Consider the following 27,914-nt stretch of genomic DNA (forward strand, 5'->3'; position numbering starts at 1 on the left):
AAGGCTTGAACCCTGAGATCATAAGCCTGAAATCTTTGCATTCCAAGAAGTAACATCCTTTCTGGGCATTTCATCAAATACCTTTCTTTAACTTTCAGAGTTACCCCAAGTGGAGGTCTTCCACTTAAACTGAAATTTGACTAAATTTGTAGGCGATATTATTCAAAGTTGTCGGCTAGAGTTAAGAAAATTGGATTCATAGTTTGCGGAAATTACGGAAAAAACCAACCGACAGAAGATTTAATGAGACGTTGAGAGAAGAAACGTTGAGAGAGAAAGAAGATGGGAAGTGAAGAAGTGAAGGTGGTGAGCTTTTGGGTGAGTCCATTTGGGAAGAGGGTGGAGTGGGCCTTGAAGCTGAAGGGAATAGAATATGAATACATAGAAGAAGATATCTTCAATAAGAGCAATCTCCTTCTCCAGTTGAACCCGGTTTACAAGAAGGTTCCGGTTCTGGTCCATGCCCACAAACCCATCGCTGAATCATTCATCATCCTTCAATACATTGATGAAATTTGGAAGCAGTATCCACTGCTGCCACAACATCCTTATCAAAGAGCACTTGTTCACTTTTGGGCCGATTTTGGTGAGCGAAAGGTACTTTCTTTATCAATTCCCTTATATAATTTTCTCTACTTTTGTTTTCTGGATTTAAACTTCTTAATTATCACTTTTTCGAATTAAAATAATGAGCATGCTGTTGTGTTATGTTAGTCTACCCTTTAACCGAATTATCCACATCTTGATCGAAATTTTGAACATAAAACAAAAAAAGGTGAAGTTTGTGAACAAAAGTAGGTCTCACTGACTTAGGATAGCTAACAACTATTAAAAACTAGAATTTACATTCTATAAATGTAAAGAAGATGTGAGAAAAGGGGAAGTTATATTGAGAAAGTAAGAGCAACCATAGTTTTGGAATGCACATGGATCAAACTATTGAGTAAGTTCTTTTTCTTTGTCAGTAATGTGTGTATGTACTATAAACTTATTTTTCAATGGTTGTGTTTGTCTGTGTATAACAGCTTTTGGATACATCATGGGTTGCAATGTGCAGCAGCGGGGATGACAAGGAAGAGGCTCTGAAAGTAGCTAGAGAAGCAATGGAGAAGATTGAAGAAGAGATAAAGGGGAAGAAGTTTTTTGGAGGAGACAACATCGGGTACCTTGACCTTGCCCTTGGATGGATCTCTTACTGGCTTCCTGTTTTTGAGGAAGTTGGATCCATGCAGATAATGGACCCACTGAAATTTCCAGCCACCACTGCATGGATCACCAATTTTCTGAGCCACCCTGTGATCAAGGACAACTTGCCCCCAAGAGACAACATGCTTGTTTACTTCCACAGCCGCAGAAAGGCACTTTCTTCATCTTTTCAGGGTTGGTTCAAGGTTTAGATATATTCTTCTCTCTTCGTGTTTCATAGAGCATGCAAAGATGTTAGATGTTTGTGGGATAAGAATAAGAACAGAGAATGATACTGGCTATGTTTGTATTTTGGGTTCTTTCTGTTGCTATTATAAACCACTTTTGGATGTGTTACTCACTTCATGGTACTAATATGTAATTACTACATAACTAGTGTGGTGAGCAGTGACTTGCACACACATTTCTGTTGTAAAAGATGACGATAACATGAATTAGATGGGTTTCGTAAGACGTGAATAGTTACTACTATTAAGAATTTATAGTCAGAGTGTGTTGTATAAGTCTTTCAGGATATAAGAATTTTTCAAATATTTTTGAGGAACTAAGAATGTAGTAAGAAACTATTAAAACCCAGGATTTAAGAGAAATTAATGGAAGGAAAAAGAAGATAATAAAGAGAGAAGAGTAGTGTGTTTTTGTAGGAGGAAAATTGGTGTATTTATAGGAAGGGAAGATGTGGTCATCAACAGAGGAATCCAACGTAAGCCTGTATACATAGATATAAATCCGTAGTATGACCCGCATCTTGCAGAGGAGGTTCGAAGCTCTCTCACCTATGCAACGGATCTGCACCTTTAGAAGGAGAAGATAAAACTTTTGCGTGTGATTCACAAAAAGGTAGAGTTGTTGAATAGTTCGAATGTCCTCCATGATTTACGACAACCCATTTAGAGGTAAAGTGGTCATGCATTCATGGGTGAAGACATTAAAGGCACATTCACTCTACTTTCCCAAATACTCTACTTTTTGGAATTCTCGATTCTCCCATAATCCTCACATATTGCAAAAAGTAAAAGATAAAAAGATGAAAGAAAAAAAAAAAGTCTTAGAATGGAATGCATTAGATATGGTATAACAAATTATACAAATCAATCATAAATTGATAAACTTAACACATAATATACCTAATATAACAAATTATAAGAATAAAAATATTTAGTGTGTTAGTAGTTTATCAATTATAATACATCTCACAATTCTTACTCTTATTATTATGTTGTTCATACTAAGTTATTTACGTGTTCAATATTCACGAGTGTTCTAGAGATTTTTGTCTAGATCTCACACAAAAATCTTACTTAACAATCATATAGATGATTTCATCAAGCACATGCAGTCAAACATCCACTAGATATGAAAATGATTAAAAACTTTATTTAAATTAAAAAAATTTAAACCACAGTTTGTGTATTAAATAGCTTATATTTCATATCTTAAATTATTTTGTATCATATGATTTATAAATATTTAAAAAAGTATAAAAATGCAATTAATTACAATCACACTAAAAAAATTAGGTTAACCTTAAATGATTGGATTGAAATAGGTTGCGTAACCCAACTCCTTTGTTAAAGTAAAAAGAAAACACATTTGGTCAAAAGAGAATAAGAAAGAAAGAGACAAAATTAAGGTTGTCGTCTTTCATGTGCACTCTTCATTTTTCGTGAGGATTGTAGAGTTTTTTTCAAATCAGATCATGTGAACCTGTTTTGGAATGAGACTCTAATAAACTCTTTAGGAAGCGTTTCTTGTTAGAATCACAATTAATACAATTTATAATGTGATACGAATGATACAACAACGATTCGAGAACAAACATGAGTTTTACTATGATTCATATCGTGGAGATTGCAATTCATATTATGTCGTGTAATACAAATAGTGTATCATGCGATACTTACAACCATGATATAAGTGCAAATATCAATTATTGGAAAAATTTAGAAATATATTCAATGAGAATAAAAAAAAAGTTAAAATCTTCAAGAAAACAAAATTAAAACATGCAAAGACAAAGGAAACTAAGATATATTAGAAAACTCTAAAATTTAGAAGTCTTCACTACGACTAATCTCACTTCAAATTTTGCAGAGCTGTAATTATTTTAAACATTGACGTCTACAATGTAGTTAGATATACATATAAAAAGGAAACATGAATCGAATAGTAAAGAAAAGGATATAGAATAATAAAGTAAATAATTGAAAACTAACTAGAATCATGGTACGCAATTTCTAAAGCTTACGATTATTTTGAACTGCCGCCAGTATAAAATCATTACTTTAAAAATGTAGCCCAAAAATAATCTATTTTCTCATTGATTAGATTATATATTATCAATTATAAATTAGTCTTGACATCTTATTCACGAAACACGAAAAATTACGAATGAATCAAATTCGTCGATGTTTTAGTTTACCGTAAAGAAAACTAGACACAAGCGGTACCAAAATTGCAGTTGAACTTCTTTAAGTGTCTGGCTTTTTCCATTCTAACTAATACGTTCTTTAGAACCTGGAAAATTTATCATTCAAATTAATTTTAAATTTGGTCTACATTTAAAATTCTACTAGGGATTTGCCTACTGCTATTTCAAAAAGGATAATTGAAAAGCGTAGAGGATAGCGTTGTGACTTTTTAGTTGAAATAATAACTATAGCAGACATGGAGTTAAGATGGGTAGTATTACGTGGAATGTTCAAATCGCTCGTAATTGTAATTTAATGTTACATGGTATGTGATTAATAAGCCTAACTAAAAATTTCTCATCGATCCGTCTGAATTTTGGTTATACAAAACACTAATAAGCCTAATGTACAGTAATATGCAATGGAGACTTGAATATACAAAACATGGCCACATAACATTTCCATTTTAACCTATACTTGAATTGCTTCGATGGTTAGATTTATCACAAGTTAAAACCCGTTCGTTTACCCTTGTACCAGAAAAACAAAACCCACTTACCCCACTAAAGAACAGGGAAAGAGTTGGTCTATACCGTTTCTCAACCTCAACATCATCCAAACCATGCTCTAAAATTTAGCACTGACTGGTCTCACCTCACCGGGTCCAAATTCCAAAACAAACTTGACATAATTCAGGCAGGCAACTTCAGTTTCGAATTGTTCTTCCAACTGAAACAAAACTCCTTATATTATCTATTTGCCATACGAGCATAGTAAAAATGAGAAATAAGCTCGATCTTAACTCACAATAACATTACCTGATGAAGTAATAATAGAAGAAATCTGCATATAAAGCTGTCTGAACAACACCCGATATGCCAGCTGTAAAATAAGAAAGTCAGAATATTACTAATGCAAACATATAATTCCAAAAGAAGTTCTTAATTTTAGCCTTAATTACCAATCCATCTAGTAAATCGTGGCTCGGTCAGATAGCGGTATATCCAGTTCAGGATGTAAAATGCACGATACGCACTGCAGTTTGAAAATAATCACCACATTTAGAGACGTTTATACTGAAAATTCTGTAAAGCATGCTAAGAAAGGAACTAGTAAAAATGCAAAAGTGCCAACTCAAACCAATAAACAGGATTTGCAAATCAGGTACGATAAAAAAAGTTAGGACAAACATGTAAAAGTGAGGTATATTCTATAATACATCACATTGGACACGTTTAATTTCTAAGCTATTTCAATATGGCAAATATGAATACACCATTGTCAGTATAAGTTATCTCAATAACTTAGAAAGGACATTCTGCTAGTAAACAGCATAAAAGAGAACATAGTGTAAGATACCAATATCTAAATGCATATCTCAAAAAGAGAACTATCTCAACATAAGTGTGCATACCCAAGAAAGAATACATATTGCCCGGTCAAATTGTCCACATTTCCACTTCTTTGCAACAAAACCAACTGGGGCAATATTGCAACTGCTTCCAAGTATATTGAAAATGCCCAGAAAACCTGTTAACAAATGCACATAAAGTGTAATCATTCATGATGTTACAATGTGTAACGGAATTATTATAAAGATGACATGTAATGCACAAAAGCAATTTTCAGATTGGCAATCAACAAGGGAAAGCAATGTATGTTTGGACACGAAGAACATTTGAAATCTTGCGATGGATTTGCTTTAACTCTTGCAAGATTAAGCAGAAAATATAAAGGAACAGCTAGTTATACATGCCACAGACTCCAAAAGGAAATAGATATCTGCAGAAGTTCTATAACACACTAAGCAGAGGCCTACCTTACCATTTAGAGGCTTTTTTAGCCTTTCCCAATTAATCATGTATCAGGGTCATAAGACATAAGGTATGCATAGGTTGAAATTTTTAAACTACCAACAACTTGCATTTTTCTCCCAAGTGCTAGCTTAAATATCATGTGAAACTTGGTCATCTCTTCAAGCATGATACCACCACATGGGTCCCTAACATAATTTTTAGATTCCCACCCAACATCTTAAGAGCACTCCAAACCTATTTGGGCCACAGTTGTCATTAGCTGTGAGGCTGACTCCAGAAATGGGATAGCAGGATAGTGGATAGAAGATAGTACGATGACCTCAAAAGTCGGATAGCAGAATGACTGTTATTCTAATATTTAAACATTCAAAATTCATACACCAACCATTATTTATAGAAAAAACTCATGGTCCTTGAACAAATAGAGTATAAAGTCAAGAAAAAACAATGTAAAGCCCAAATTAAAAAAAAAAATACTGATCGCAAAAAAGAATTAAAAATACAAAAAGCAACTAGGGAACGAAAATAACAGTGGGCACTAGGTAATAAAAAAATAACAGTGGGCACTAGGTAATAAAAAAATAACAGTGGTTTCGAACAACCACAGAACAAAAATCCAAGAAAAAAAGAAAAAGAAAGGAAACTAAGATAAAAGATTTAGAAAAATGAAAATCACACATGCACTCACTAAAGTTGGGTTGCCAAAGTGTGAGTAGCTGAACAGATTGGGTTGCCAGACAGAGGCAGTAGCTGGATAAGAGCAGTCGTGGTGAGAAGGAGAGCAGAGGATGTAAATACCGTGTTCATGAAGAATGAGAACTTTTCTACATGAAGAAGCATTTGAGAACTTCGATCTTAAAACATTCTTTTCCTATAGTTTCTAATCTTGTAAGAGCAGCATTCAAAGACCGAAAGATGATCTTCCAGCCAGAAAACATGAACTGATACTCTACGGTTCAGAAAAGTTAGAAATATCATCAGATTCCATCCATGACAGTAAAATTCAACACTCTCAAATGAAGTATTCAAACCTAGAGTTGTATTCACAAGAAACTAATGATCAGGTATTCAAAGATTATTATGTAAATTGAAGGAGAGGAAAAAAATCAAAACCTAAACCGAATCTAAATGTTTGAAGGAATTTGGAAGATTCTAGATATGACATACATAGGAATGGTTTCAAAAGATCCATCCAAGTACCATTCAAAATTAATGGTAAGCAGTAAGCCCTAGAACATGGGTATGTATTCTTCCACTTGCCGAACTCAAGTTGAGCCATAATGGTAATAATTCCTCACTCAAAGAATATAGGATCCTATGAACCACCACTCTCTGTAAGCCATTTTTATAGTGCATAGTTACATTCAAATCGAAGGCATGGTTAATTTGCAACGCTCAGATCACATTTCACAATTTCAACTGAAAAACAACCATTTCAAATTTCAAAAGCAAAGGAAATTTGCAATATAACTTAATAATATTTGGTTTATTTTCGGTTTCCATTTTAGTTAATATGATCTCATTAATATTTACAAAAACGCAACTTCAATTTGTTTTCCCCATTTGCATTTCCATCTCAAAGTAGGAAATGAACTAGGAACAGAGAGGCATTTTTTGTAATTATTAGTGAAAACGTATCTGCTGAAAATATATTAAAAAAAAACCCATCGAAAATGAGGTTCCATGGGTAACGAGTCATTTCTATTAACAAAAGTTCATAGTCATAACATTTCCGAGCAGTAAAAAACAAGGGTGCACCTTCGTTCACGAACTCAACCATCTGCTTATCTAAGCCTGGTCACTGGAACCGGGCAAATCAATCATCTATCTAGTCAATCAGATATACACCAATGCACATATACAACACATCTTTCAATGGCCTTCTTTTAAAGAAGTAAACATTTGAAGAAATGCACAACGATTAAAACCAGAAATACATCACAAATGGAAAACAGTAAAACCCCACAACTCAAATACAGAACAAGATGCCTGGGTAAGCGTAACCAACAAAAAGCCAATCCATGCCAGTAGACACTACATACAGTACACAGTCACAATGCAAAAACTCTAAAAAAAGAAGATAATATTCAAAAGGAATTAGAAAGTAGCCTCTACCAAACAGGGTAAAAGAGAATAGAGGTACAGAACGGGGGAGCGAATTAAAAAGTAGTAACGGACCTCTTGAAGGGTGAACTTGTCGTGCCAGACGAGTGCCAAGGCAAAGCTGGCCCCAACAAGAAAAAAATACCGAAAAGTGTCGAGTTCCCTATCGTAACTTCTCCGGACCACGGGGTGGAAACGCATGCACCAAACAATGGCTAAGGAGCTGGCAATGAAAATCAACTTCATCAAGATGTTGTAAACGGAGATGAAGTCCGTGAACAGATCCAAATAACGAGCCATGAACACAATAGCGTACAGTTCTTGTGTCTTGCGGGAAATCCCTGAAACCCCAAAAAGAATAACAGTTCCGTTAAATAGGCGAAATAACGGAAATGATTTAGTTATAGAATTGATCCTGAATTTTTGGTTGGCGAAGGAATGTGACTAAGGGAGTGAAGTCGCCAATCGAAATTTGAAAATAGAATGCAAATTAGTCCGAATTTTTGGGGAAGCAGAAGAAAAAGAGAGGAAGAGAATAAGGATAAGAATGAAGAGTGACCTGAGCATGATTTAGTGGCGTAGATTTTGAGGAGGAGGACGAGAATGCTGAGAAGATGGGTCATGTCACCGGCGAGCCTGAAGATGTTCATGGTTTTGCCCTAACGAAAGAGGCCCAGAGAAAATGTTCCAAAACCAGAGAAAACCAGAAACAAAGGAAGGATTTCGAGAAACGAAACGCAACGAAAAGAAATCCAAAAGAAAATTGCGTGACTGTGTTGTCTTTTGCATTTTATTTTTTCTTTCTTATTTATTTAATTATTTTCGATGTTTTGACAAAGGTGTGGCATACGCATGTATAAACTATGGAGCTGAGTCACCCACACTGATCTTCCCCGTCACCTCTTCCTTCTATTTGTGGTATTATTAATTACTAATTCTTTTTCGGTCTAGCTCGTGTAAATTCGTTTATAAAACAATATATTAGTTTACTATTTTGAAAATTAATGCTAATTTTGACTAAAATATTAATGAAGTGCAATCCCTCAGTAAAATAAAAATAAATAATAAACTTTCTTCCATTCAATTTCATAACTGTTTAAGTTATTATTATAAAATAAAGGTTACATTATTTATAGATTCTCCCACCATCTTATCTATTTCGTCCTGGACGTCTAATTTTTATTTAATTTTCATATTTACCTTATGGCAATTGTAATACTGTCACACTTTTTTTTTTCAACTAGTGCATTTCGAATTTAGAATATTACTTCTCGTACAATCGTCGAATCTCTTTAAATAAATGACATAGTTCCAAGCATATTAATTACTTTTAGTATAAAAAGTATCTTCATTTCTTATGCAGAATTTGAAAATATTCACCTGGGAATAAGCATGACAGATACTCCGATCTCCATTGACACAAGTGCACTTCCAATTATTAGTTGTTGGTAGCATTACTTTACTTTCAAGAATGTGATAGGTGCAAATATTAATGTTGCTGGGAATTTTTCAAGAATATTTGAATCACCGTTCTCAATAATCTGTCTTTCAAACGTGACTTTTTCTCTCAGTTATGCACTATCCACTTCGTGGTTTCATTCTAATGTAATTGGTTTCTCCAAAGAGGTGATACCTGAGCCATGCCTCGATCTCTGGAGCTTGTATTCCAAGTATTAACCAAACATAATATATCAAACATAGTATAAAAAAACAACATAATATATCACCAACATAAACATATAACATATTAAACAAACATAATACAATAACATAAAAACATGATAAAAGTATTAAGCAAAGTTGGAAGTGTGGCACGCTCACCCTCAACCGCACTTCGAAGTTCGGTTGAGGGTTGTCGAACTTCGAAGTGCGACATAACCAGCGTCTGAACGTCGATGCATCTTTAACCGCAGTTACAATGTCGGGTAAGGATGTATAGGCATGTTATATACTAATCTCGATGTCTTTCAAATGCACGAATCTCTTTCACTGTCTTTCTTCTCCAAGAATCACACCACACACAAAACAACTACCACCAAAGTTGATCAAAATCACCACCAATGTATCATCACTTTCAGAAGGTAAGCTCAAATAAGTGAAACAAAAAAAAGTGAAGAAAATGCCACAACAATAAAGAAATTGATGGAATAGAAAAAGGGGTGCATGTAGGATTTATAAAAATAAGGGGATTTGAAATTATTAGACATTGGAACATCGTTAAATCGTCATTAAACTTAATTAAAATTTAATAAATGAAGGATAAAATTGTAAAAAAGGAGATGCAAGATGAGACATGTGAGGTGCAGGATGAGACGGCTCAGGGAGCAACACTCTTGTTTATATAGTCTATCAAATATTTGAGAAAGTTTTTATCAGGCCTTTCAACTAAAAAATCTTGTTATTTTTTTATTGAAATTATTTTTGAAGTAATTTTCATTCACTTTCTTTCTCATGTTTTAAGTTTTGAAGTGAGAAGAATCCTTTGGAGACCTTTCTTTTTAAATTATCATATGGAAACCAAAACATTTCGTGAAAATTCACTCGTTGACTTCCACTTCAACAATACAGTGAAAACAGACCAAGAGTTAAACTCCCAACTTCAGAGGGGAGCTTATACAATCTGATTTTTGCATCTTAATTATCGTGAGCACTCTCCTGTCTGAATCTTAATTGTTTTCTCAAGCAATAAAGTATGATGGTGATGATACGTATATATTATATCTTAAAATGTTAAATATAAAAACAAGTATGCTCAATACTCACTTCATAAGCTGGGTGTGGCCATTTGGGTACATCGGCTTCTGCTATATATTAGTTTCGGACTTTAATTTGCTTCACTATAACCTCCGCTTTACTTCTAGCATTCTTGGTAAACACGGCACTGGAAGCAACCACTTATGTTGCGTTTATTTGTTCGAGATGGGAAGTGAGGCATTTATTTTATTTCCCAAATTGGCTTTTGGATTATTACTGGTAGGAAATGGTAAAAATGGTTATATCAGTTCCTACTGCTTGCTTAATTGTGATTGATTTGATGTCATATCAGCTTACCAATATGATAAGAGGGAGTGTTTCCTTTTTCTGCACTATAGTGTGCATACGTTATCAGCACACACCCAATTCAGATCTCACTTCTCATTCAATTTTCCCTGCACCTCCAAGCAAAAGCTCATTCACCACCCAAATCCACTTCTCAGTCACCTTTATCTCTCTTGATATACCCCCTTAATCTTCCTAACAGATGAACAAAAGATATCCCTCAAACAATACAACCATAAATTATTTTACAACTACACCTTCTATCTAACTGTCATTCACTTGGCCTCTATATAAGCACTCTCCCGCTTTCTTCCTTCCACACATCAAAACATTCTTTGCCTGCCATTACAACTTCAGCAGCAAAGCAATCACATCCTTCAATTTCCAACATGAAGATAAAGCAAACTCTCTTATTCTCAATCCTTCTAATTGCCCCCATTTTCTCAATAACCGCTTTAGCTCAGTCACCAGCTGCAGCCCCTAAATCTCCAGCAAAACCTGTTCCAGCTGCACAGGCTCCGGCACCCGCAAAGCCATTAGTCCCAGCATTGCCCCAGTCGCCCTCTTCAGGTGCGGACTCTTCTGGCAGCCAAGACATCGTGAAGATCCTGAGAAAGGCCAAGTCATTCAACACACTAATCCGGTTGCTGAAAACCACCCAAATCATCAACCAAGTGAACGCACAGCTTGTCACCTCAAAGAACGGAGGCTTAACCATCCTTGCACCAGATGATGGTGCCTTCTCAGAACTCAAAGCAGGGTACTTCAATTCCCTGGGAGACAGACAACAGAAAGCATTGATACAGTATCATGTCCTCCCCGTTTATGTGTCAAGCTCAAACTTTGACGCTCTGAGCAACCCCGTGCTGACACTGGCCAGTGACAGTCCCACAGGGTATCAGCTGAACGTGACAGCATATGGTAACAGTGTGAACATTTCAACTGGGGAGGTGAATGCCACTCTCACAGGCATTGTGTACACAGATAAGACTCTTGCAATCTATCATGTGGACAAGGTGCTCATTCCTTTGGACTTCTCTAAGCCTAAGACTATAGCTCCATCACCAGCTGTGGCCAAGGCACCTAAAGCTGATAAGGACAACTCTTCAGCGGAAGATGATGACCAGGCTCAAGCAGCCAAGGACAGCTCTGATGCGATCATTCATGGGACAACCTTGGTGTCCTTTGGAGTTGCTCTACTTGCAGCAGCTGCTACAATGTCGTGATGAAGAACACCCATTTCCATGTTTCTTCTATGTTTTTTGTCTAACACAAAAGAGTATATTTCAAAAGAGAATTGCCACCAACATTCACTTTAAACAATCCATTGGTATAAATTGAAATTTATTAAAGCTATAAATCGAAAGTCACAATTTCGCAATTTTTTTCTCCAAATAAACCCCTTTCCCAATTAAGAGGCCCATTGCAAAATTAATTTTCAAAGTATACCACCTTAGTCTTTATGACAAGAACTTGGCTCTCGGAAACAAACCTTCACATGCCTTTCTTTGCGCCGGAGGTATTTTTCGCTGCTCCCCGGGACCCACTCTCCGGGAACGAGGCAAGGTTTTGTGTTCCTTTGTTGCTGGTGAGCTCATAGAGGAGAATTGTTGTTGGTTGAAATTTGGCTCTTTAGTGATCGAATTTCAACCTCCATTTTGCATTTTTTGGGATGTTTTCCCACCGAAAATTGTTGTCCGGTAACAATGTGGAGCAGTGATTGAGGGGGGCTGAAAAAGCTTGAATTTCGTTACCGAAAATTCTCAACTGGATTTTGTTATTCTTTTTTATTTTCTAATTTTCAAAAAAAAGGTGAAGAAAAAAAATATAATTATCATTGTTATTTTAAGGGTTAAATATGTTTTTAGTCCCTATATTATTAAATGGTTTTGGTTTTAGTCTTTCTTTCAAAGTAAGTACATTTTAGTCCTCTTTGTTAAGGAAACTTTGATTTTAGTCCTCTTTCTTCTTAAGGAAACTTTGATTTTAGTCCTTCAAAACTAACACTGTTAAAAACTAGTTGATCTGGCTAACGGTAGACTAATACGATTTTTTTTTTTCTTACACTGAGTCAGTGTTTCTTAGCTTTTCTCCCTCTCTCTCCCTCTCTCTCCCTCGTCTCTTTCTCGTCTCTTTCTCGTCTCTTCCTTCCATCTTCCACCCAACCTTCGGTCGCAGTTGCATCATCTCGATTCTCCTCACCCACTCCCCTCCTCCCCCAGCCGTTGACACATACAGCGACTCCAACATCATCGAGTAGTACTCCAAATTGCTCACGACGCCGTGTCGGAACGACGAGGCTGCTGTTGTAGCCATATCTGCCCACCCCTTGCTATCCACCAAAACCACCACGCTTGGAGAGACCATCCGCAAGTCCGCTAAGAACGCGGCAGCATCTCCTGCATGGTTTATTTCCTTGATACTTAGACATGGCCCACTCTTTGTTTCCAATGGAAACAATTCTGAGATCGAATGGGTCGGGATGTCCCATGGAAGCCCTTAGAGATCCCCATTTTGACTTTGCATAACCCTTTGCAAACTCAAGTCCATCCAGAGCTTCCTGTTACAAAATTCACAATCTTTAAACTACTAATCTAAATTTACAACTTCTAAATGAAGAAAATGAAGAAACTCTCACTTGAATAAAAGGTCCGATCATAGACGTATCCACTCTGATCATTGACCATGTTGGGAAGATTTTTCTTGCTGCAACATTAACGACATTATGCATAATCATGATCAAAAGATCTCCATCTTTGAATCCCCTAGTCCGGTAATCCTACATTGTCTTACCCCATGAAATACTCATGATTATCATAGTCAATTATGTATATATGTATGTTTGAATCTCTATATGTTATACTTTCTATTATCGGTGTACGTATTTTATTTAATACATTTGTTCATAAATACTCAAATGACTGAATGAAACGTGAAGGACGATGCTATACATTCTCTTAGACCTGTGAGTTTAGTTTCAATATTGAATTGTTCTTCTTGACTGGTTGGTGGTGAGAGAAATGATCTCTCAAAATTTATTTGATTTCTTAGAATGATTATGCCACTTATAGGTTTACTCCATTATAGTGCCTTTTGTTCTGAGAGTTATTTGTTGTATTGTAATTATATTTAACATATAGAAAACTTATTTATAGTTTCTTTGACTGTTTGATTATTTTACTACCGAAAGATTCCTTGAAGTGGTGATGAATTGATAGATATGATGAGTTATTTTTACTGTATCAAATTAAAGAACAATGAAGCTTGTGAATGTTTGTTTTGTTGTTTTCGAATGGTGTGAGATGGATATAAGAAAAAAAGAATTTTTGAATAAATAAGAAATGATAAGGGAATTTTTTTTTGAAGATATGTTGTTTTGAGTTATAGTTTTCTACCTTCTTTGTTATGTTTTGTATATGTAAATGGATTGCTATTTTACCATTTTGCTCAATTTGATGACTATTCTGTTTTTGGGGCCTTTTTCAGTTTTCCATCCATGAACTAGGTGTCACTCATGTTTTAGTCACAGGAGGTGCAGGCTATATTGGCTCGCATGCTACCCTACGACTTCTGAGGGATTTCTATCGTGTTACCATAGTGGTGTGCCTCTTCATAATGCCAAAAGCTGCTCTGATAAATTTGAATGCATTTACCGTTCTGTCTGCTAACCAGTTTTTCTTTGTTGAAGCACAATGTTAAAGATTTCCCAAGAAAAGTTGTCTACTTGACTGGTTATTAGGTGAATAAAATATTTTCAGAGAATAAATTCGATGCTGTGATGCATTTTGCTGCTGTTGCGTATGTGGGAGAGAGCACACTTGACCCTCTTAAGTAAGTTCTTATATCTTTTACTCAGGGACATTAACTCTAGTGGTAGAAGAACTGGGAACTCTAGTTCTACCTTTTTTAACACTTTTTCTTTGTCAGGTATTATCACAACATTACATCAAATACCTTGTTGGTATTGGAGTCTATGGCTAAATACGGAGTGAAGAAATTAATATATTCTAGTACATGTGCAACATATGGGGAACCTGAAAAGATGCCCATTACAGAAGAAACAAAACAGGTGGGAAATCTGAAGTGTGGTTGAATGATGAGTTTGGTTAAGAAATTTTTATTTCCGTTGCACATCTTGCAATGACTTTAACACATGGGAATGTAGTCTTACCATTATGCTCTTCAATTCCAGAAACCAATTAATCCATATGGAAAAGCCAAGAAGATGTCAAAAGATATCATCCTTGATTTTTCTAAAACTTCTAAAATGACAGTAATGATTCTGAGGTATGTATTTTACGTTTGCATATCTGACTTCCCCTTATTTTAAATTGCTTATTGTTGTTGAATGTATGCCCTTTATAGCAAATCCACTTGATTTAAATATAACTTTTTAGAATTTGGTATGGTTGTGATTTCTGTTTACTTTTCCCTGTGAAACTTGTAGATATTTCAATGTGATTGGATCAGATCCGGAGGGCAGATTAGGTGAGGCTCCAAGACCTGAATTTCGAGAACACGGTCGAATTTCTGGTGCCTGATTTGATGCAGCTCGTGGTATTACAACTGGCTTAAAGGTATGTCAAGACTATCACTTTTACTTTTGGATGAAACAAAATTTCTTTACATTTGGTGCATCTTGTCAAGGAGGCCAGCTTTGTTTTAAGTATCGAGGAAGTAAACCATGCAGGAGATGTTGTCGCGTTCTTGGCGGACTGGCGGATGGTCTCTCCAAGCGTGGTGGTTTTGGTGGATAGCGAGGGGTGGGCGGATATGGCTACAACAGCAGCCTCATCGTTCCGACGCGGCGTCGTGAGCAGTTTGGAGTATTACTCGATGATTTTGGAGTTGCTGGATGTGTTGACGGCTAGGGGAGGAGGGGAGTGGGTGAGGAGAATCGAGATGATGCACGTGCGACCAAAGGTTGGGTGGAAGATGGAAGGAAAAGACGAGGGAGAGAGAGGGAGAAAAGCTGAGAAACACTGAGTCAGGAAATAAAAAATCGTGTGAGTCTACCGTTAAGCACATCAGCTGATTTTTAACGGTGTTAATTTTGGAGGACTAAAATCAAAGTTTCTTTAAGAAAAGTGACTAAAATGTACTTTACTTTGAAAGAGAGACTAAAACCAAAACCGCTTGATAGTATAGGGACTAAAAACATATTTAACCCTCTTTTTTAACTAAAATTGGCAAATGAGTATTTATTTAATAATAGTGGTTTATTTAAAAATAAGTTAGTGTTAGAAAATTAAAAACACTATTTTAAATTGGAAATGTAAATCAGTTGAAATTGTTTTTACTATTTTAAATATATCTAGAAGTAATTTTATAAAATTGAATTAAGTTTAAAATTTATAAAACTATAAGAAAGACGGTAAACCTTTTGTTAGTGAGTCGAAAGTCAACCAAATGAATACTCAAATGAAATATACGCACGACTCCTGCTATGATTAAGAAAATTTTAGCGTATTGAAATACCATAGAAATAGAAAGGAAAGTAGTGAGCATGAAAAGGAATATAGAAAAGAGAAAGGAAACGAGTAGAAGAAATTGCCTTCTAGATCGGTATTGTTGAATTTAAAACAAAAACACTGAGGATTATAACGCGGTTTTAACGTAATATTTGGTGCATCTTGGGAAGTCTTATCACGCGGTTATAACATACATCGCAAATGAAGCTTGTTACAATAAATGGATCTTTGCACCATATATACAACTCTCGCATATCCTTTTTTCGGTCATTGGAGTATATCACTTCTGCTATTCCTTTTTTCCTTTATATATTCAAACCCTTCACAAACTCAACTTTTACGAGAGTTGGTCCTTCACACCACACCAAATCAAGTCATATTTTTCAATGGGGGCTGCTCTTGCAACTGCTAAAATATTTGGGAGACAAGCATGTCATTTCGGTGACAAGCACAGATTGGAATCCCAAAAAAAGGAACTCAGCGAGAGCAATATGTCGATTGTACATTTTGATTCTTTCTTACATCAAAAGGCAATAATTTGCAATTGTACAGAGGTCTCCGGATTGGTAAACATGGCTCTGGAAGAGGCAATGGAGGCCCTAGCAAATCCAAACATTGACATGGTTGGGGTGTATGGATCAAGCACTTTGCGTACAAACAACTTGATTGAGAAAATGTCCAGAAGAGTGAAGAGAGATAACTTGTTTGATGTAACTGTGATCGCAAGTGTCACAAAAAAGCCAGACCTGAAGAGGATTCAAGGAGAGCTTGGTAAGATGTTAGGTTTGCAATTTGGTGAGGAGACTGTGGTTGGAAGAGCTAAACTTCTGTGTGATAGGATAAAGAAAGAGAAGAGGATCCTCATCATTTTAAATGATCTATATGCTGGACTTAACTTGGATAGGGTAGGAATCCCTTTTGGAGTTCACCATAAAGGTTGCAAAATAGTCTTGTTATCGGGCTCTGCTGATGTGTTGATCAACCAAATCAAACACTGCAACTAATTATTTCTTGTGAGTCTTACTCTAAGGATAACTCAGCTTGTTTGTACAAAGATTCCTAAATAATAAAGATTAGTAAAGAAATTTAAGATAACAAATAGAAAACAATGCCTCGTTCAAGCCCCAATCCCCAGATCTTCCTCAAAACAATAACATCGTTTTCTACCCTGTACTATTTAACTGAAAGTCTAATAATCCTGTCTTTTATGTTCCCTTGAAGCTCAGAAACCATTTGTGTCAAGGAAAAGTGAAGATGGAAGAAAGTATGTAATCCATAATAGAATGTTGTGGCTAATGAGCCTGGCTTTGATCTGATTTCTTACTTTTTCAACCTGGATTTGGATGATTGATTGAAACAAACGATAGTTAAAGGCTTTCAAAGTTACTGCAGCTGGCTTAATTGTGACTGATTTGATATAACATCTGTTTACCTGAATGATAACAGAGGGTACTTAATTTTCCTGCGCAAGTCTTCATCTTTCATCAGCTCACAACCAACTGAGATCTCACTTTAAATTCAGTTTTCCCTCCATTTCCAAGGGAAAGGCCAAGCAATACAGTAGCCAAATCACTTCTCAATCAACTTTATCTGCCTTGATATACCACCTTAATTTCCTAACAGATGGAGAAAAGATATCAACCATAAAATAATTTACACCCACAAATTGTCTTTCACTTGGCATCTATATAAACACCCTCCTCCATTTCACCCTTCGCACATCAAAACATTCTTTGCAATAAAAATTCCCAATTCATCTGCAATTTAGCAGCAAATCAATCTACACCCTACAATTACCAACAAAAGATGAAGCAAACACTCTTCTTCTCACTCCTACTACTTTCCCCCTTTTTCTCTATCACCAATTTAGCTCAGTCACCAGCTGCAGCCCCTAAAGCCCCAGCGAAACCTGCAACTTCAAAACCTGCGCCTGCTACACCAGCTCCCGCCCCTGCAAAGCCGTTAGTCCCGGCATTACCCCAGTCACCCTCTTCAGGTGCTGACTCTTCTGGCAGCCAAGACATCGTGAAGATCCTGAGGAAGGCCAAGTCATTCAACACACTAATCCGGTTGCTGAAAACCACCCAAATCATCAACCAAGTGAACGCACAGCTTGTCACCTCAAAGAATGGAGGCTTAACCATCCTTGCACCAGATGATGGTGCCTTCTCAGAACTCAAAGCAGGGTACTTCAACTCCCTGGGAGACAGACAACAGAAAGCATTGATACAGTATCATGTCCTCCCCGTTTATGTGTCAAGCTCAAACTTTGACGCTCTGAGCAACCCTGTGCTGACACTGGCCAGTGACAGTCCCACAGGGTATCAGCTGAACGTGACAGCATATGGTAACAGTGTGAACATTTCAACTGGGGAGGTGAATGCCACTCTCACAGGCATTGTGTACGCAGATAAGACTCTTGCAATCTATCATGTGGACAAGGTGCTCATTCCGCTGGACTTCTCTAAGCCTAAGTCTATAGCTCCAGCTCCAGCTGTGGCCAAGGCACCTAAAGCTCATAAGGAAAACTCTTCAGCAGAAGATGATGACCAAGCTCAAGCAACCAAGGACAGCTCTGGAGCCATCATTCATGGTACAACCATGGTGTCCCTTGGGGTTGCTCTGCTCGCAGCAACTGCTACAATCTCGTTTTAATGTCAATATTTCTTTCATTGTTTTGTAAGGATAAAAGGAAAATCTGGCATAAAAATATATATATAAAAAATGATATTTTACGTATACAAATCTTTTATATTCATTTGAAGCTATTTTTTATTTATTTTTCATTTTGTAAATATTCATGAATTTATTTATTTTTATATCTATCTTATGATTATATTATCTTTATAAATGTGAATCACCTTGTTATATATATATATATATATATATATATATATATATATATATATATATATATATATATATATATTAAGTGTAAATAATTTTATTTTACATAATTATGAGTGTTTTCAAATGCTTTTTTATAAATATTTAAAAGGAAAAAATAAATAAATAAATGTAAAATAAGTTTATAAAAACTAATTTTTTAATTATTTGAAATAATTTATCGCAAATATTATTTTGAACTTATACAATAATTGATTTTAGTTATGAAAGACTATTTTATTTTATTTACTTCCTTTTCTTTTTAAATATGGAAAGATAAATTTGTTTAAACAAGTTCAAATTTGTCTTTGATTGATTTTGCATAATTATTTTATTAATAAATTCACTTTACGGTTTTAGTTTCTTTTATATATTTTAATTTTTTTAAAATTTTATTTTTTAATTCTAATATGTAGAATTATATCTGTTTTAAAATATAATTTAAATTGTTTCTATCATTTAACACATCTAAACTCAATTGTCATTTTAAAATATTACTTAATAAGCCAAAATAGTTAACGATTATAACTATATTTATTTGTTGTTAGAGATGGAGAACCAAATGGCACAAGCAGGAATACAATTCCCACACCTTTATTTACGTGGCTATTCATTAATGGATCTTTACAATTTTTTTATATCCACAAGATTAAGTAAATCATTTCTAAAATACAAAACAGAAGAAGAAGAAATAAATCCAAATATAATAAATAATTTATAAACTAACATGATAATCTCAAGTTAATAAAAGTATTTATTTTTTTCTTAAGAATTTTATATTGACATACCAAGATAATGTTAACCATTTCGAAACCTCCTTAAAATCAATTCAATAATGTATAGTGTATTAATTTATATATGTAAATTAATGAATTTAATCTTTTAATATTTACTCAAGGAATACTATCACCATTCAGATTATTAATATCATATTCATAATAATTTTACGACCCGTAAGTATTTATATTACCATTATAAGAGATTTGTTTCTCATTATCATAATTTGTGTTAGGATAACAACTTTTAAATTATAGTCAATAACTCTATCAAATAACCATTATATATCACAATAAAGAAAAAAATTACTTTGCTATAAATACAAAGTTGTCTACATAATAATTAGATAATATTGAACATAGAGGTAATCTCAACCGTATTTTTGGGGATAAAAAATATTAGATTTTATAATAATTAAATTATAAATTAAAATTATTTATATATAAAGTAGTTTTTGTTTTTAGTATATGAAATGGAGTGTTCACTTTTAACATATTTTTTCATTTTTTCAACTCTTTTTCTTGTTGATTATGCTCTACAATCGATGGAGTGTATTTATTAAAAATAATCTAAAGCTTAAGTTAGTATAATATTCGAATGGTTAAGCAATGTTATAATAAAATGTGTCATAAAAGGTCTAATAACTATATATTCGCTTTCTATTTATAAGTTTCTGCAATATGATGGTCACTGATTGATTTCATACTACTGGACAATCCGTTTAATGTGACTTGATCTATCTATACGTGCCAGTACAAAGTTTAGTGTGACTTGATTTATCTGTACAGGTACACATACAATACATTTTTAATTATTAATAAAAAATATAATTAATTTATAAATTAAAGTCTAAATTAATCTACCATGTGAATACCAACCATTTTTCCTTGTTATATTTAGTTTAAAGCAAAATAATCTGTTTTTTATCAACTCATGTGTACTTAAAGCTCAGAAACCAGTGTTCTGTTGATGAATTTTTAAGAAGGAAGAACGTATACAAACCTAATGCAAAGTTCATGTTAACGAACCTGGCTTCGATCTGGTTTTTGTCTCGCTGACTGCAAAGATAAATTGACTTGAGTTATGTTTAATTGTTCCGACAGGGAGAAGCGAGGTGTGACATCCCAAAAATACAGCATAACACCATAAAATCAGAAAATCACATTTAATAATATTTCAATACAGTTTTCCAACTAAAAACAAAATAAAACCCGAACGAACGCTCAAGGACGAACGTCCTTGAATACAAATCCAACATAACGGACGAATGTGCAAAAGTCGCGTCACACATAAGAGTTTTACAAATTTAAGATAAACGTACAAGAAACCTGACCGAACGGTTTACACAGGATAATTACTGAACGGTCGAATTAACTCAAAAGAAAACAAGAGATGGTCGAACGACCACTCAATTCAACTAAAATACAATACTGGCCGAGCGATCTCACTGCTCGATCTTCACTTCAACATCAACCAGGCTCTCTTCATTCAATGCTTCTTCCAAACGCTCATCTCCCTCTGCTCACACCCACACGGATGATCATTGCAATGACAAGACGGACGTACAAGTACAATGGACAACACAAGGAAACGAAAGGGTAAGCTTACGTAATTTAACTCATGCATCAACATATAATTTCTAGCAAACAGTTCATTTCACACATACATATCAACGTACGCATTCATCATACATCACATAATTTAACGCATGTACAAAATAAAACTCAACACGACTGACTGTCCGGACTGTATGAAATCTGCGTAGTTACAGGCGTTCACGCACCCGGGTAGTGTGGTAACTGGCATCCTCATCAGCTGCCACCCGAGGTTAGTCCGTTCTTACGTCGCCCATGTTAACTTATGGACTAAGGACCTCCTGCCGTTCCCACGCATGACGTGCGTCCTCTACTTGAGAACGAGCACTCACGGAACATCAGGATGAACAGCCAGCATTAACTATCCACAATCATACTTTACAACTTTCAACATTCAACCATGAGTCGTTCCTGCCTGGAACGCTCGTTCAATATTCATAACTTTCATATCATCTCAAATACTCCATATCATTTCAAATACTGTTCATCATTCATCAATTCATAATCATTTTCATCATTCATAACAAAATGACCAAAAGCCGAACGTTCTGTCCCCAAAGACCGAGGACGAACGCTGTAAGTGAGACCAAAATGACGCTCGTTCGAATCAAAGAACGAACGGTTTAAGTTCAGAAATGTCCAAGTCTAATACTGTTCACTGGACGAACGCTATTTAGTGGGAAAAGAGAACGAGCGCTCAAAATGATACCGAACACTATTCGGACGAACGCTCAATTCAAAACCGAGCACTATTAGGACGAACGCTCAGTTGGAAACCGAGCACCATTAGGACGAACGCTCAGTTGGAGACCGAGCACTATTAGGACGAACGCTCGAGGCCGAGCACTATTTGAACGAACGCTATTCTGGGCGAACGTCTGGTGTAAGACCGAACGTTCAATAACTCAGATTGAAAATCTTGAAAAATAAACTAAGAGAAGTTTGGAGAAGTAATACGAACGGAAATATGCACTGCTACGTATATATATACAAGTACAAAAAAGAGGGAAGTTTATCAGACGTACAACATTTCTACAGTGCCAAACCGAACGCTCAAACAGAGCATTCTAGGGTGAGGACGCTCGTCCTCAACCAGGGAATTTATCATGTTGACCAACAAACACCGAACGGTCAGAGACCGTCCCAGTAACGAACGTAAAATATCATGGGAATTACAAAGAGAAGATCAAAACAGTGCTTGGCCGAACGCTCAAGCATGGCAATTTAGGACGAGGACGTTCGTCCTCAAACAGGGATTTATTAAAATGACAGGATCAACATTTCAAACCTTTTATTAGGGGAAAACCGAACGGTAAATGACTGTTCAGTACGAACGTACATGTTCATAAAGTCCTCTTACAATTCATTTTTCATTTCCAGTTCCTTTCTCATAGTTCCACTCGTTCACATAAAGAAAATCTCATTTTTCAAACGATTCATATCATGTACTTTCATATATTTCATTTCATCCAAGTAACGAACGTTCATGCATCCAAATCAACATATAATATTCTCATACTTTCAAAATAACGAACGTTCATGCAAATCAGTCATGGCAACATCATACAGTGAAATAACGAACGTTCACACCCACACATACAACAAAACAGTTAAATTAAGTAAGCTTCCCTTACCCGGAAATGACGAACGTTCACAGATTCTCTACTCAAATTCCAATAACAAGCGCTCGTTAATCCACTGTTCAGACGAACCCCAATAATGAAAAATCAGAACCGCTCTACTCTAAGAAATACGAACGTACAACTCAAACACAGCTAAGGACGAACGTCAGAGAGGAAGGGAGAACCTACCAGCTTCACCAGTCGAACGTTCTCTCTGGAACTCCTACGCCGAGCGTCCTTCAATCTTGCCGGAGTGTGGACGGAGGAGGTGCAGTGGTGGTTTCTTAGAGAGAGAAGGGTGCAGAGAGTGAACAGAGAAGGAGGAGAGAATTGAGTCTGAGAAACTGAAGGAAAGAGGGTGAAGAGAGAGATCTATCAGAATTAATTTAGGAGGTGAGTGCTCCACTCAACCGAACGCACGTCTCCACTATGCCAGTGCGCGCTCGGCCGGACGCACTACACCAACCCACTCTGGACGGTCGACCACTGCACTGTGGCCACGTGTCTTCCACCATTGCCGACGCTCGTTCAGTTGGCGCTCCACTGACGCTGCTGACTCACCCGGATGTGTGGCGGCTGGCGTCCGTCAGTGGCTGTCGGGCACTGTTGTCGGCCATGCAGACTGCTGACGTGGCGCGCTCTCCTGCCGCCACGTGGACGCACGTTTTTTTTTTTTTTTTTTTTTTTTTTTTTTGAGTCCTCACATTCTCCCCAACTACAAAAATTTTCGTCCTCGAAAATTAGGACGGAGTCTCGAACAGATGGGGATACAAATCTTTCATAGCATCTTCCACTTCCCAAGTAGAGTCGCCCGTCTTCTCGTCCCAGATGACTTTCACCAATCTGACTGCCTTCCTCTTGTAGTACTTGGTGTTGCTATCTTCAATGCGTACCGGCTGCATTTCTAGTGTACGGTCTTGACGAAGACGAATATCTTCTAGCTCCAATACGTGAGAAGGGTCGGATACGTATTTTCGGAGTTGAGAAACGTGAAAGACTGGGTGCAAGTTTGATAACTGAGGCGGTAAAGACAACTCGTACGCAACTGGCCCAATTTTCCTCAAGATTTGATAAGGTCCGATGAACTTGGGAGATAACTTCTTTGGTCGGATGGCTCTCCCTACACCAGTGGTCGGATGTAGTCTAAGAAAGACATGATCTCCTGCATCGAACTCCAAGGGTCTTCTCCTCTTGTCAGCATAAGATCTCTGTCGACTCCTGGACGTCTTCAGTCTCTCTTGAATTAACTTCACCTTCTCAGTCGTCTGCTGAATGAGCTCTGGTCCTGTTAACACTTTTTCCCCTTCCTGAAACCAACACAAGGGCGTTCGGCATCTTCTCCCGTACAGAGCTTCAAAAGGAGCCATCCCTATACTGGCTTGAAAACTGTTGTTGTAGGTGAACTCCACTAAAGGCAAGACTTCATCCCAGACGCCCATGTGATCTAGAACACACGTCCTCAATAAGTCTTCAAGCGTCTGAATGGTTCTCTCGGACTGACCATCCGTCTGAGGATGATAGGCCGAACTCATGTGAAGTTTGCTACCGAGCTCACTTTGTAATGATCGCCAGAACCGAGAAGTAAACCTCGTGTCTCGGTCTGAAACAATGCTGGACGGAACTCCATGTAGACGAACAATTTCCTTGATGTAAAGCTTAGCCAGGTTCGTCATAGACATCTTCAGGTTGACTGCTAGGAAATGAGCACTCTTCGTCAGTCGATCTACAATTACCCATACGGAATCATGATTCCTGACTGTGCGAGGTAAGTGAGTCACAAAATCCATCGCAATGCTGTCCCACTTCCATTCTGGGATTTCTAACTGCTGAAGTAATCCACCAGGCCTTTGATACTCAGCCTTGGCTCGCTGACATGTTAAACAAGATGCCACAAAACGTGCGACATCACTCTTCATTCCCGGCCACCAGAAAGATTTCCTGAGGTCTTGATACATCTTAGTCATACCAGGATGTATGCTAAGACGACTGTGATGTCCTTCCTCAAGAATAATCCTTTTCAACTCGCCATCATTCGGAATGCACGTTCTATTCATGTAGCGTAGCATACCATCAGTTCCAGTGTTAAAATGTTTTGCTTGATCTGTACCGAGTGCGCTCAAGATCTTCACCAACTCTTCATCCTCTCGTTGCTTCACTCTGATCCGGTCGAATACGTCACTGGAGATTCTAAGAGTACAACACTTGATAAAATTCGGTTGTAAGTCAAACTGTAACCTCAGATCTCTAAAACTTTCTACCAAACTCAACTCTCGGACCATCATAGAGGAGACGTGAACTACCTTTCTGCTTAAAGCGTCTGCTACAACATTTGCTTTTCCCGGATGGTAGAGTAGTTCAAAGTCGTAATCCTTTAAGAACTCCAACCAACGTCTCTGTCTCATATTCAGCTCCTTCTGATCAAACAGGTATTTGAGACTCTTGTGATCACTGAATACTTGAAATGTCGACCCATACAAGTAGTGTCTCCAGATTTTCAAAGCAAAGACGACTGCTGCTAATTCCAGGTCGTGAGTTGGATAATTCTTCTCGTGAATCTTCAATTGCCGAGAAGCGTACGCGACCACCCTCTTTTCTTGCATGAGTACACAACCCAAACCTTGATGAGACGCGTCACAATACACCACGAATGGTTTAGTCGCGTCAGGAATTACCAATACTGGGGCGCTTGTTAACTTATTCTTCAATTCCTTGAAACTTTCTTCACACCGATCGGTCCAAGCGAACGGTTGATCCTTTCGGGTCAGCTGAGTAAGCGGAGCCACTATTTTGGAAAACCCTTCAATGAACCGTCTATAGTAGCCTGCGAGTCCCACAAAGCTGCGAACTTCAGTTACCGAACGTGGACTCTCCCATTCCAACACTGCTCGTACTTTAGCCGGATCCACTGAGATTCCTCCAGCTGAAACCACGTGTCCCAAAAATGGCACTTCCTTCATCCAAAATTCACATTTAGAGAATTTGGCATATAACTCCTTTTCCCTTAGCACGCCTAGAACGATCCTCAAGTGATCCTCATGCTCTTCATAGCTCTTGGAGTAGACAAGAATATCATCAATGAATACAACCACAAACTTATCAAGATACGGCCTGAAGATACGATTCATGTAGTCCATGAATATTGCTGGGGCGTTTGTCACACCGAATGGCATCACTACATACTCGTAGTGTCCATAACGAGATCGGAAGGCCGTCTTCTGGATGTCTTCTTCCTTTACCCGAATCTGATGGTATCCCGACCGTAAATCAATCTTCGAGAATATGGTCGCGCCATGTAATTGATCCAGTAGGTCGTCTATCCGAGGCAAAGGATACTTGTTCTTGATGGTCAGCTTGTTTAACTGCCTGTAATCAATGCAGAGACGAGAACTGTCATCCTTCTTCTTCACTAAGAGTACTGGCGCTCCCCAAGGTGATGCGCTTGGTCTGATAAACTGCTTGTCCATTAACTCTTCTATCTGTTCCTTGAGTTCAGCTAACTCTGCTGGCGACATCCGATATGGTGCAATAGAGATAGGACCCGCATTCGACACTAAGTCGATAGTAAATTCCACCTCGCGCGGAGGAGGTAATCCAGGCACTTCATCAGGAAATACATCAGGGAATTCATCCACAACTGATCGTTCTCCACTCGACTTATTGGGCGATCGCTCATGATTCAAACCTTCAAGTCGTTCGTCCGAGTGCGTCATGATCAGAAAACAACTAGCACCATCCACGATGTCTTCCTTTAGCTGACCGAGCGTCACTGATAGTTCTACTTCGTACTCGTCTGGAAACACCAATTCCTTAGCACCACAGTCAATGAGAATGCGATTGGCAGCCAACCAATCCATTCCTAGTATCACTTCCAAATCCTTTAGGGGTAGGCAGATGAGGTTTACCTTATAGTTACGTCCTTCAACCTCTATAGGACATTTAACACATACAGTAGACGTCCTAACCTCACCCGCTGCTGGGGTTGATACTACCAAGTCGAACTGCATCTCGCGTTCGGCTAATCCCAATTTCTCAACACACGCCTTCGAAATGAAGGAGTGTGTTGCCCCCGAATCATACAACACACAAACAGGCATTCCATGTAATGAGCAAGTACCAGTGACGAGCGTACCTGAACTGGCAGCTTCCGTGGCCGTGATCGCATAAACTCTACCAACAGCCTGTGCTCGTCCACCCCTTCCCTGTTGCATTCTTCCAGCATTTGGCGGCCTCATTGGCGCTCGTCCGCCCATATTACAGTCGCGCTCTGTGTGACCATTCCTTCCACAACGAGTGCAGGACTTTGCTCCCAATAACTGAGGGCATGAAGACCGGTAATGTGGTCCTCCACATTGGAAACACTTGACTGATCCGTGCTGTCCAGATTGTCCGGCAACAACCATAGCCTGAGAATTAGATGGTTGTGCTGGACGAGCATACGGCAACCTGTCCCGATTCATATTCGGCCTGGACATGATCGGCCCTCTAGTTGGTTGTTGCTGCTTCTTCTGACGTTCTGCTTCAGCCATATTTTTCTCCAACACTTTTGCTCGCTCAATCATAACAGGAAAGGACTTAATGCAGAGGCTGGATATCAATACCTTAAGATCACTTCTCAGTCCATTTTCAAACTTCCTGCACTGCCACACCTCACTGGTGGCAAGGGTATTAAAGCGAACCAGATGTTTGAACCTGTTGGTGTACTCTGAAACAGACATATTACCTTGTACCAACTGGAGAAATTCCACCTCTTTGCCGAATCGAACACTATCCGGGAAATACTCCTCATAAAACTTTTCCTTGAAGACTTTCCAGGAAATAGGGCTGTGAGATTCTGCTAGTATCATCTTCGCAGTCGACCACCAATGACTGGCCTCTCCAGTCAACAAATACTCGGTGAATGCCAGTCTTCGATCATTAGGACATTCCTTGGCATCGTAAATCTGTTCCATGTCCCTTATCCACTGATCAGCTCCGTCGGGAAGGCATT

At 37.4% G+C, this 27,914-nt stretch overlaps 5 protein-coding genes and 1 pseudogene across 6 annotated transcripts; 4 read left to right on the forward strand and 2 right to left on the reverse strand.

Moving 5' to 3' along the window:
- Positions 1-231: 231 nt before the first annotated feature.
- Positions 232-1,657, forward strand: LOC108333222 (glutathione transferase GST 23). Its single transcript, XM_017568609.2, has 2 exons — positions 232-597; positions 1,026-1,657. Exons 1-2 carry the CDS (start codon positions 283-285, stop codon positions 1,395-1,397), a joined length of 687 nt encoding a protein of 228 aa, XP_017424098.1. The 5' UTR covers positions 232-282; the 3' UTR covers positions 1,398-1,657.
- Positions 1,658-4,051: 2,394 nt separating this feature from the next.
- On the reverse strand, positions 4,052-8,576 carry LOC108324235 (ER lumen protein-retaining receptor A). The gene is made up of 6 exons (XM_017557116.2): positions 8,097-8,576; positions 7,613-7,878; positions 5,032-5,147; positions 4,579-4,652; positions 4,436-4,499; positions 4,052-4,346 (listed from the first exon to the last, which is right to left on the reverse strand). The coding sequence occupies exons 1-6, from the start codon at positions 8,185-8,187 to the stop codon at positions 4,310-4,312; spliced, it is 648 nt and encodes a 215-aa protein (XP_017412605.1). The 5' UTR covers positions 8,188-8,576; the 3' UTR covers positions 4,052-4,309.
- Positions 8,577-10,882: 2,306 nt separating this feature from the next.
- Positions 10,883-11,936, forward strand: LOC108323917 (fasciclin-like arabinogalactan protein 12). The gene has a single exon (XM_017556745.2). The coding sequence runs from the start codon at positions 10,966-10,968 to the stop codon at positions 11,800-11,802; it is 837 nt and encodes a 278-aa protein (XP_017412234.1). The 5' UTR covers positions 10,883-10,965; the 3' UTR covers positions 11,803-11,936.
- Positions 11,937-14,315: 2,379 nt separating this feature from the next.
- On the forward strand, positions 14,316-15,761 carry LOC108325933 (putative UDP-arabinose 4-epimerase 2; annotated as a pseudogene).
- A 2,066-nt stretch (positions 15,762-17,827) lies between these two features.
- LOC128193353 (fasciclin-like arabinogalactan protein 12) lies at positions 17,828-18,763 on the forward strand. The gene has a single exon (XM_052871941.1). It carries the CDS (start codon positions 17,854-17,856, stop codon positions 18,700-18,702), a length of 849 nt encoding a protein of 282 aa, XP_052727901.1. The 5' UTR covers positions 17,828-17,853; the 3' UTR covers positions 18,703-18,763.
- Positions 18,764-21,137: 2,374 nt separating this feature from the next.
- Positions 21,138-27,791, reverse strand: LOC128195031 (uncharacterized). Of its 2 annotated transcripts, XR_008246585.1 has the most exons (3): positions 23,117-23,187; positions 22,940-23,003; positions 21,138-21,228 (listed from the first exon to the last, which is right to left on the reverse strand). XR_008246585.1 is itself a non-coding variant. In XM_052871942.1 (2 exons), the coding sequence occupies exons 1-2, from the start codon at positions 27,769-27,771 to the stop codon at positions 21,155-21,157; spliced, it is 789 nt and encodes a 262-aa protein (XP_052727902.1). In that variant the 5' UTR covers positions 27,772-27,791; the 3' UTR covers positions 21,149-21,154. The 2 variants fall into 2 exon arrangements, 1 of the variants encoding a protein (XP_052727902.1); XM_052871942.1 differs by lacking the exons at positions 22,940-23,003; positions 23,117-23,187 and adding an exon at positions 27,057-27,791 and having other exon boundaries at positions 21,149-21,228.
- Between the last annotated feature and the right edge of the window lie 123 nt (positions 27,792-27,914).

The sequence above is a fragment of the Vigna angularis genome, chromosome 1 (genome assembly GCF_016808095.1).
Source record: "Vigna angularis cultivar LongXiaoDou No.4 chromosome 1, ASM1680809v1, whole genome shotgun sequence".
In the NCBI taxonomy this organism is placed as follows: domain Eukaryota; kingdom Viridiplantae; phylum Streptophyta; class Magnoliopsida; order Fabales; family Fabaceae; genus Vigna; species Vigna angularis.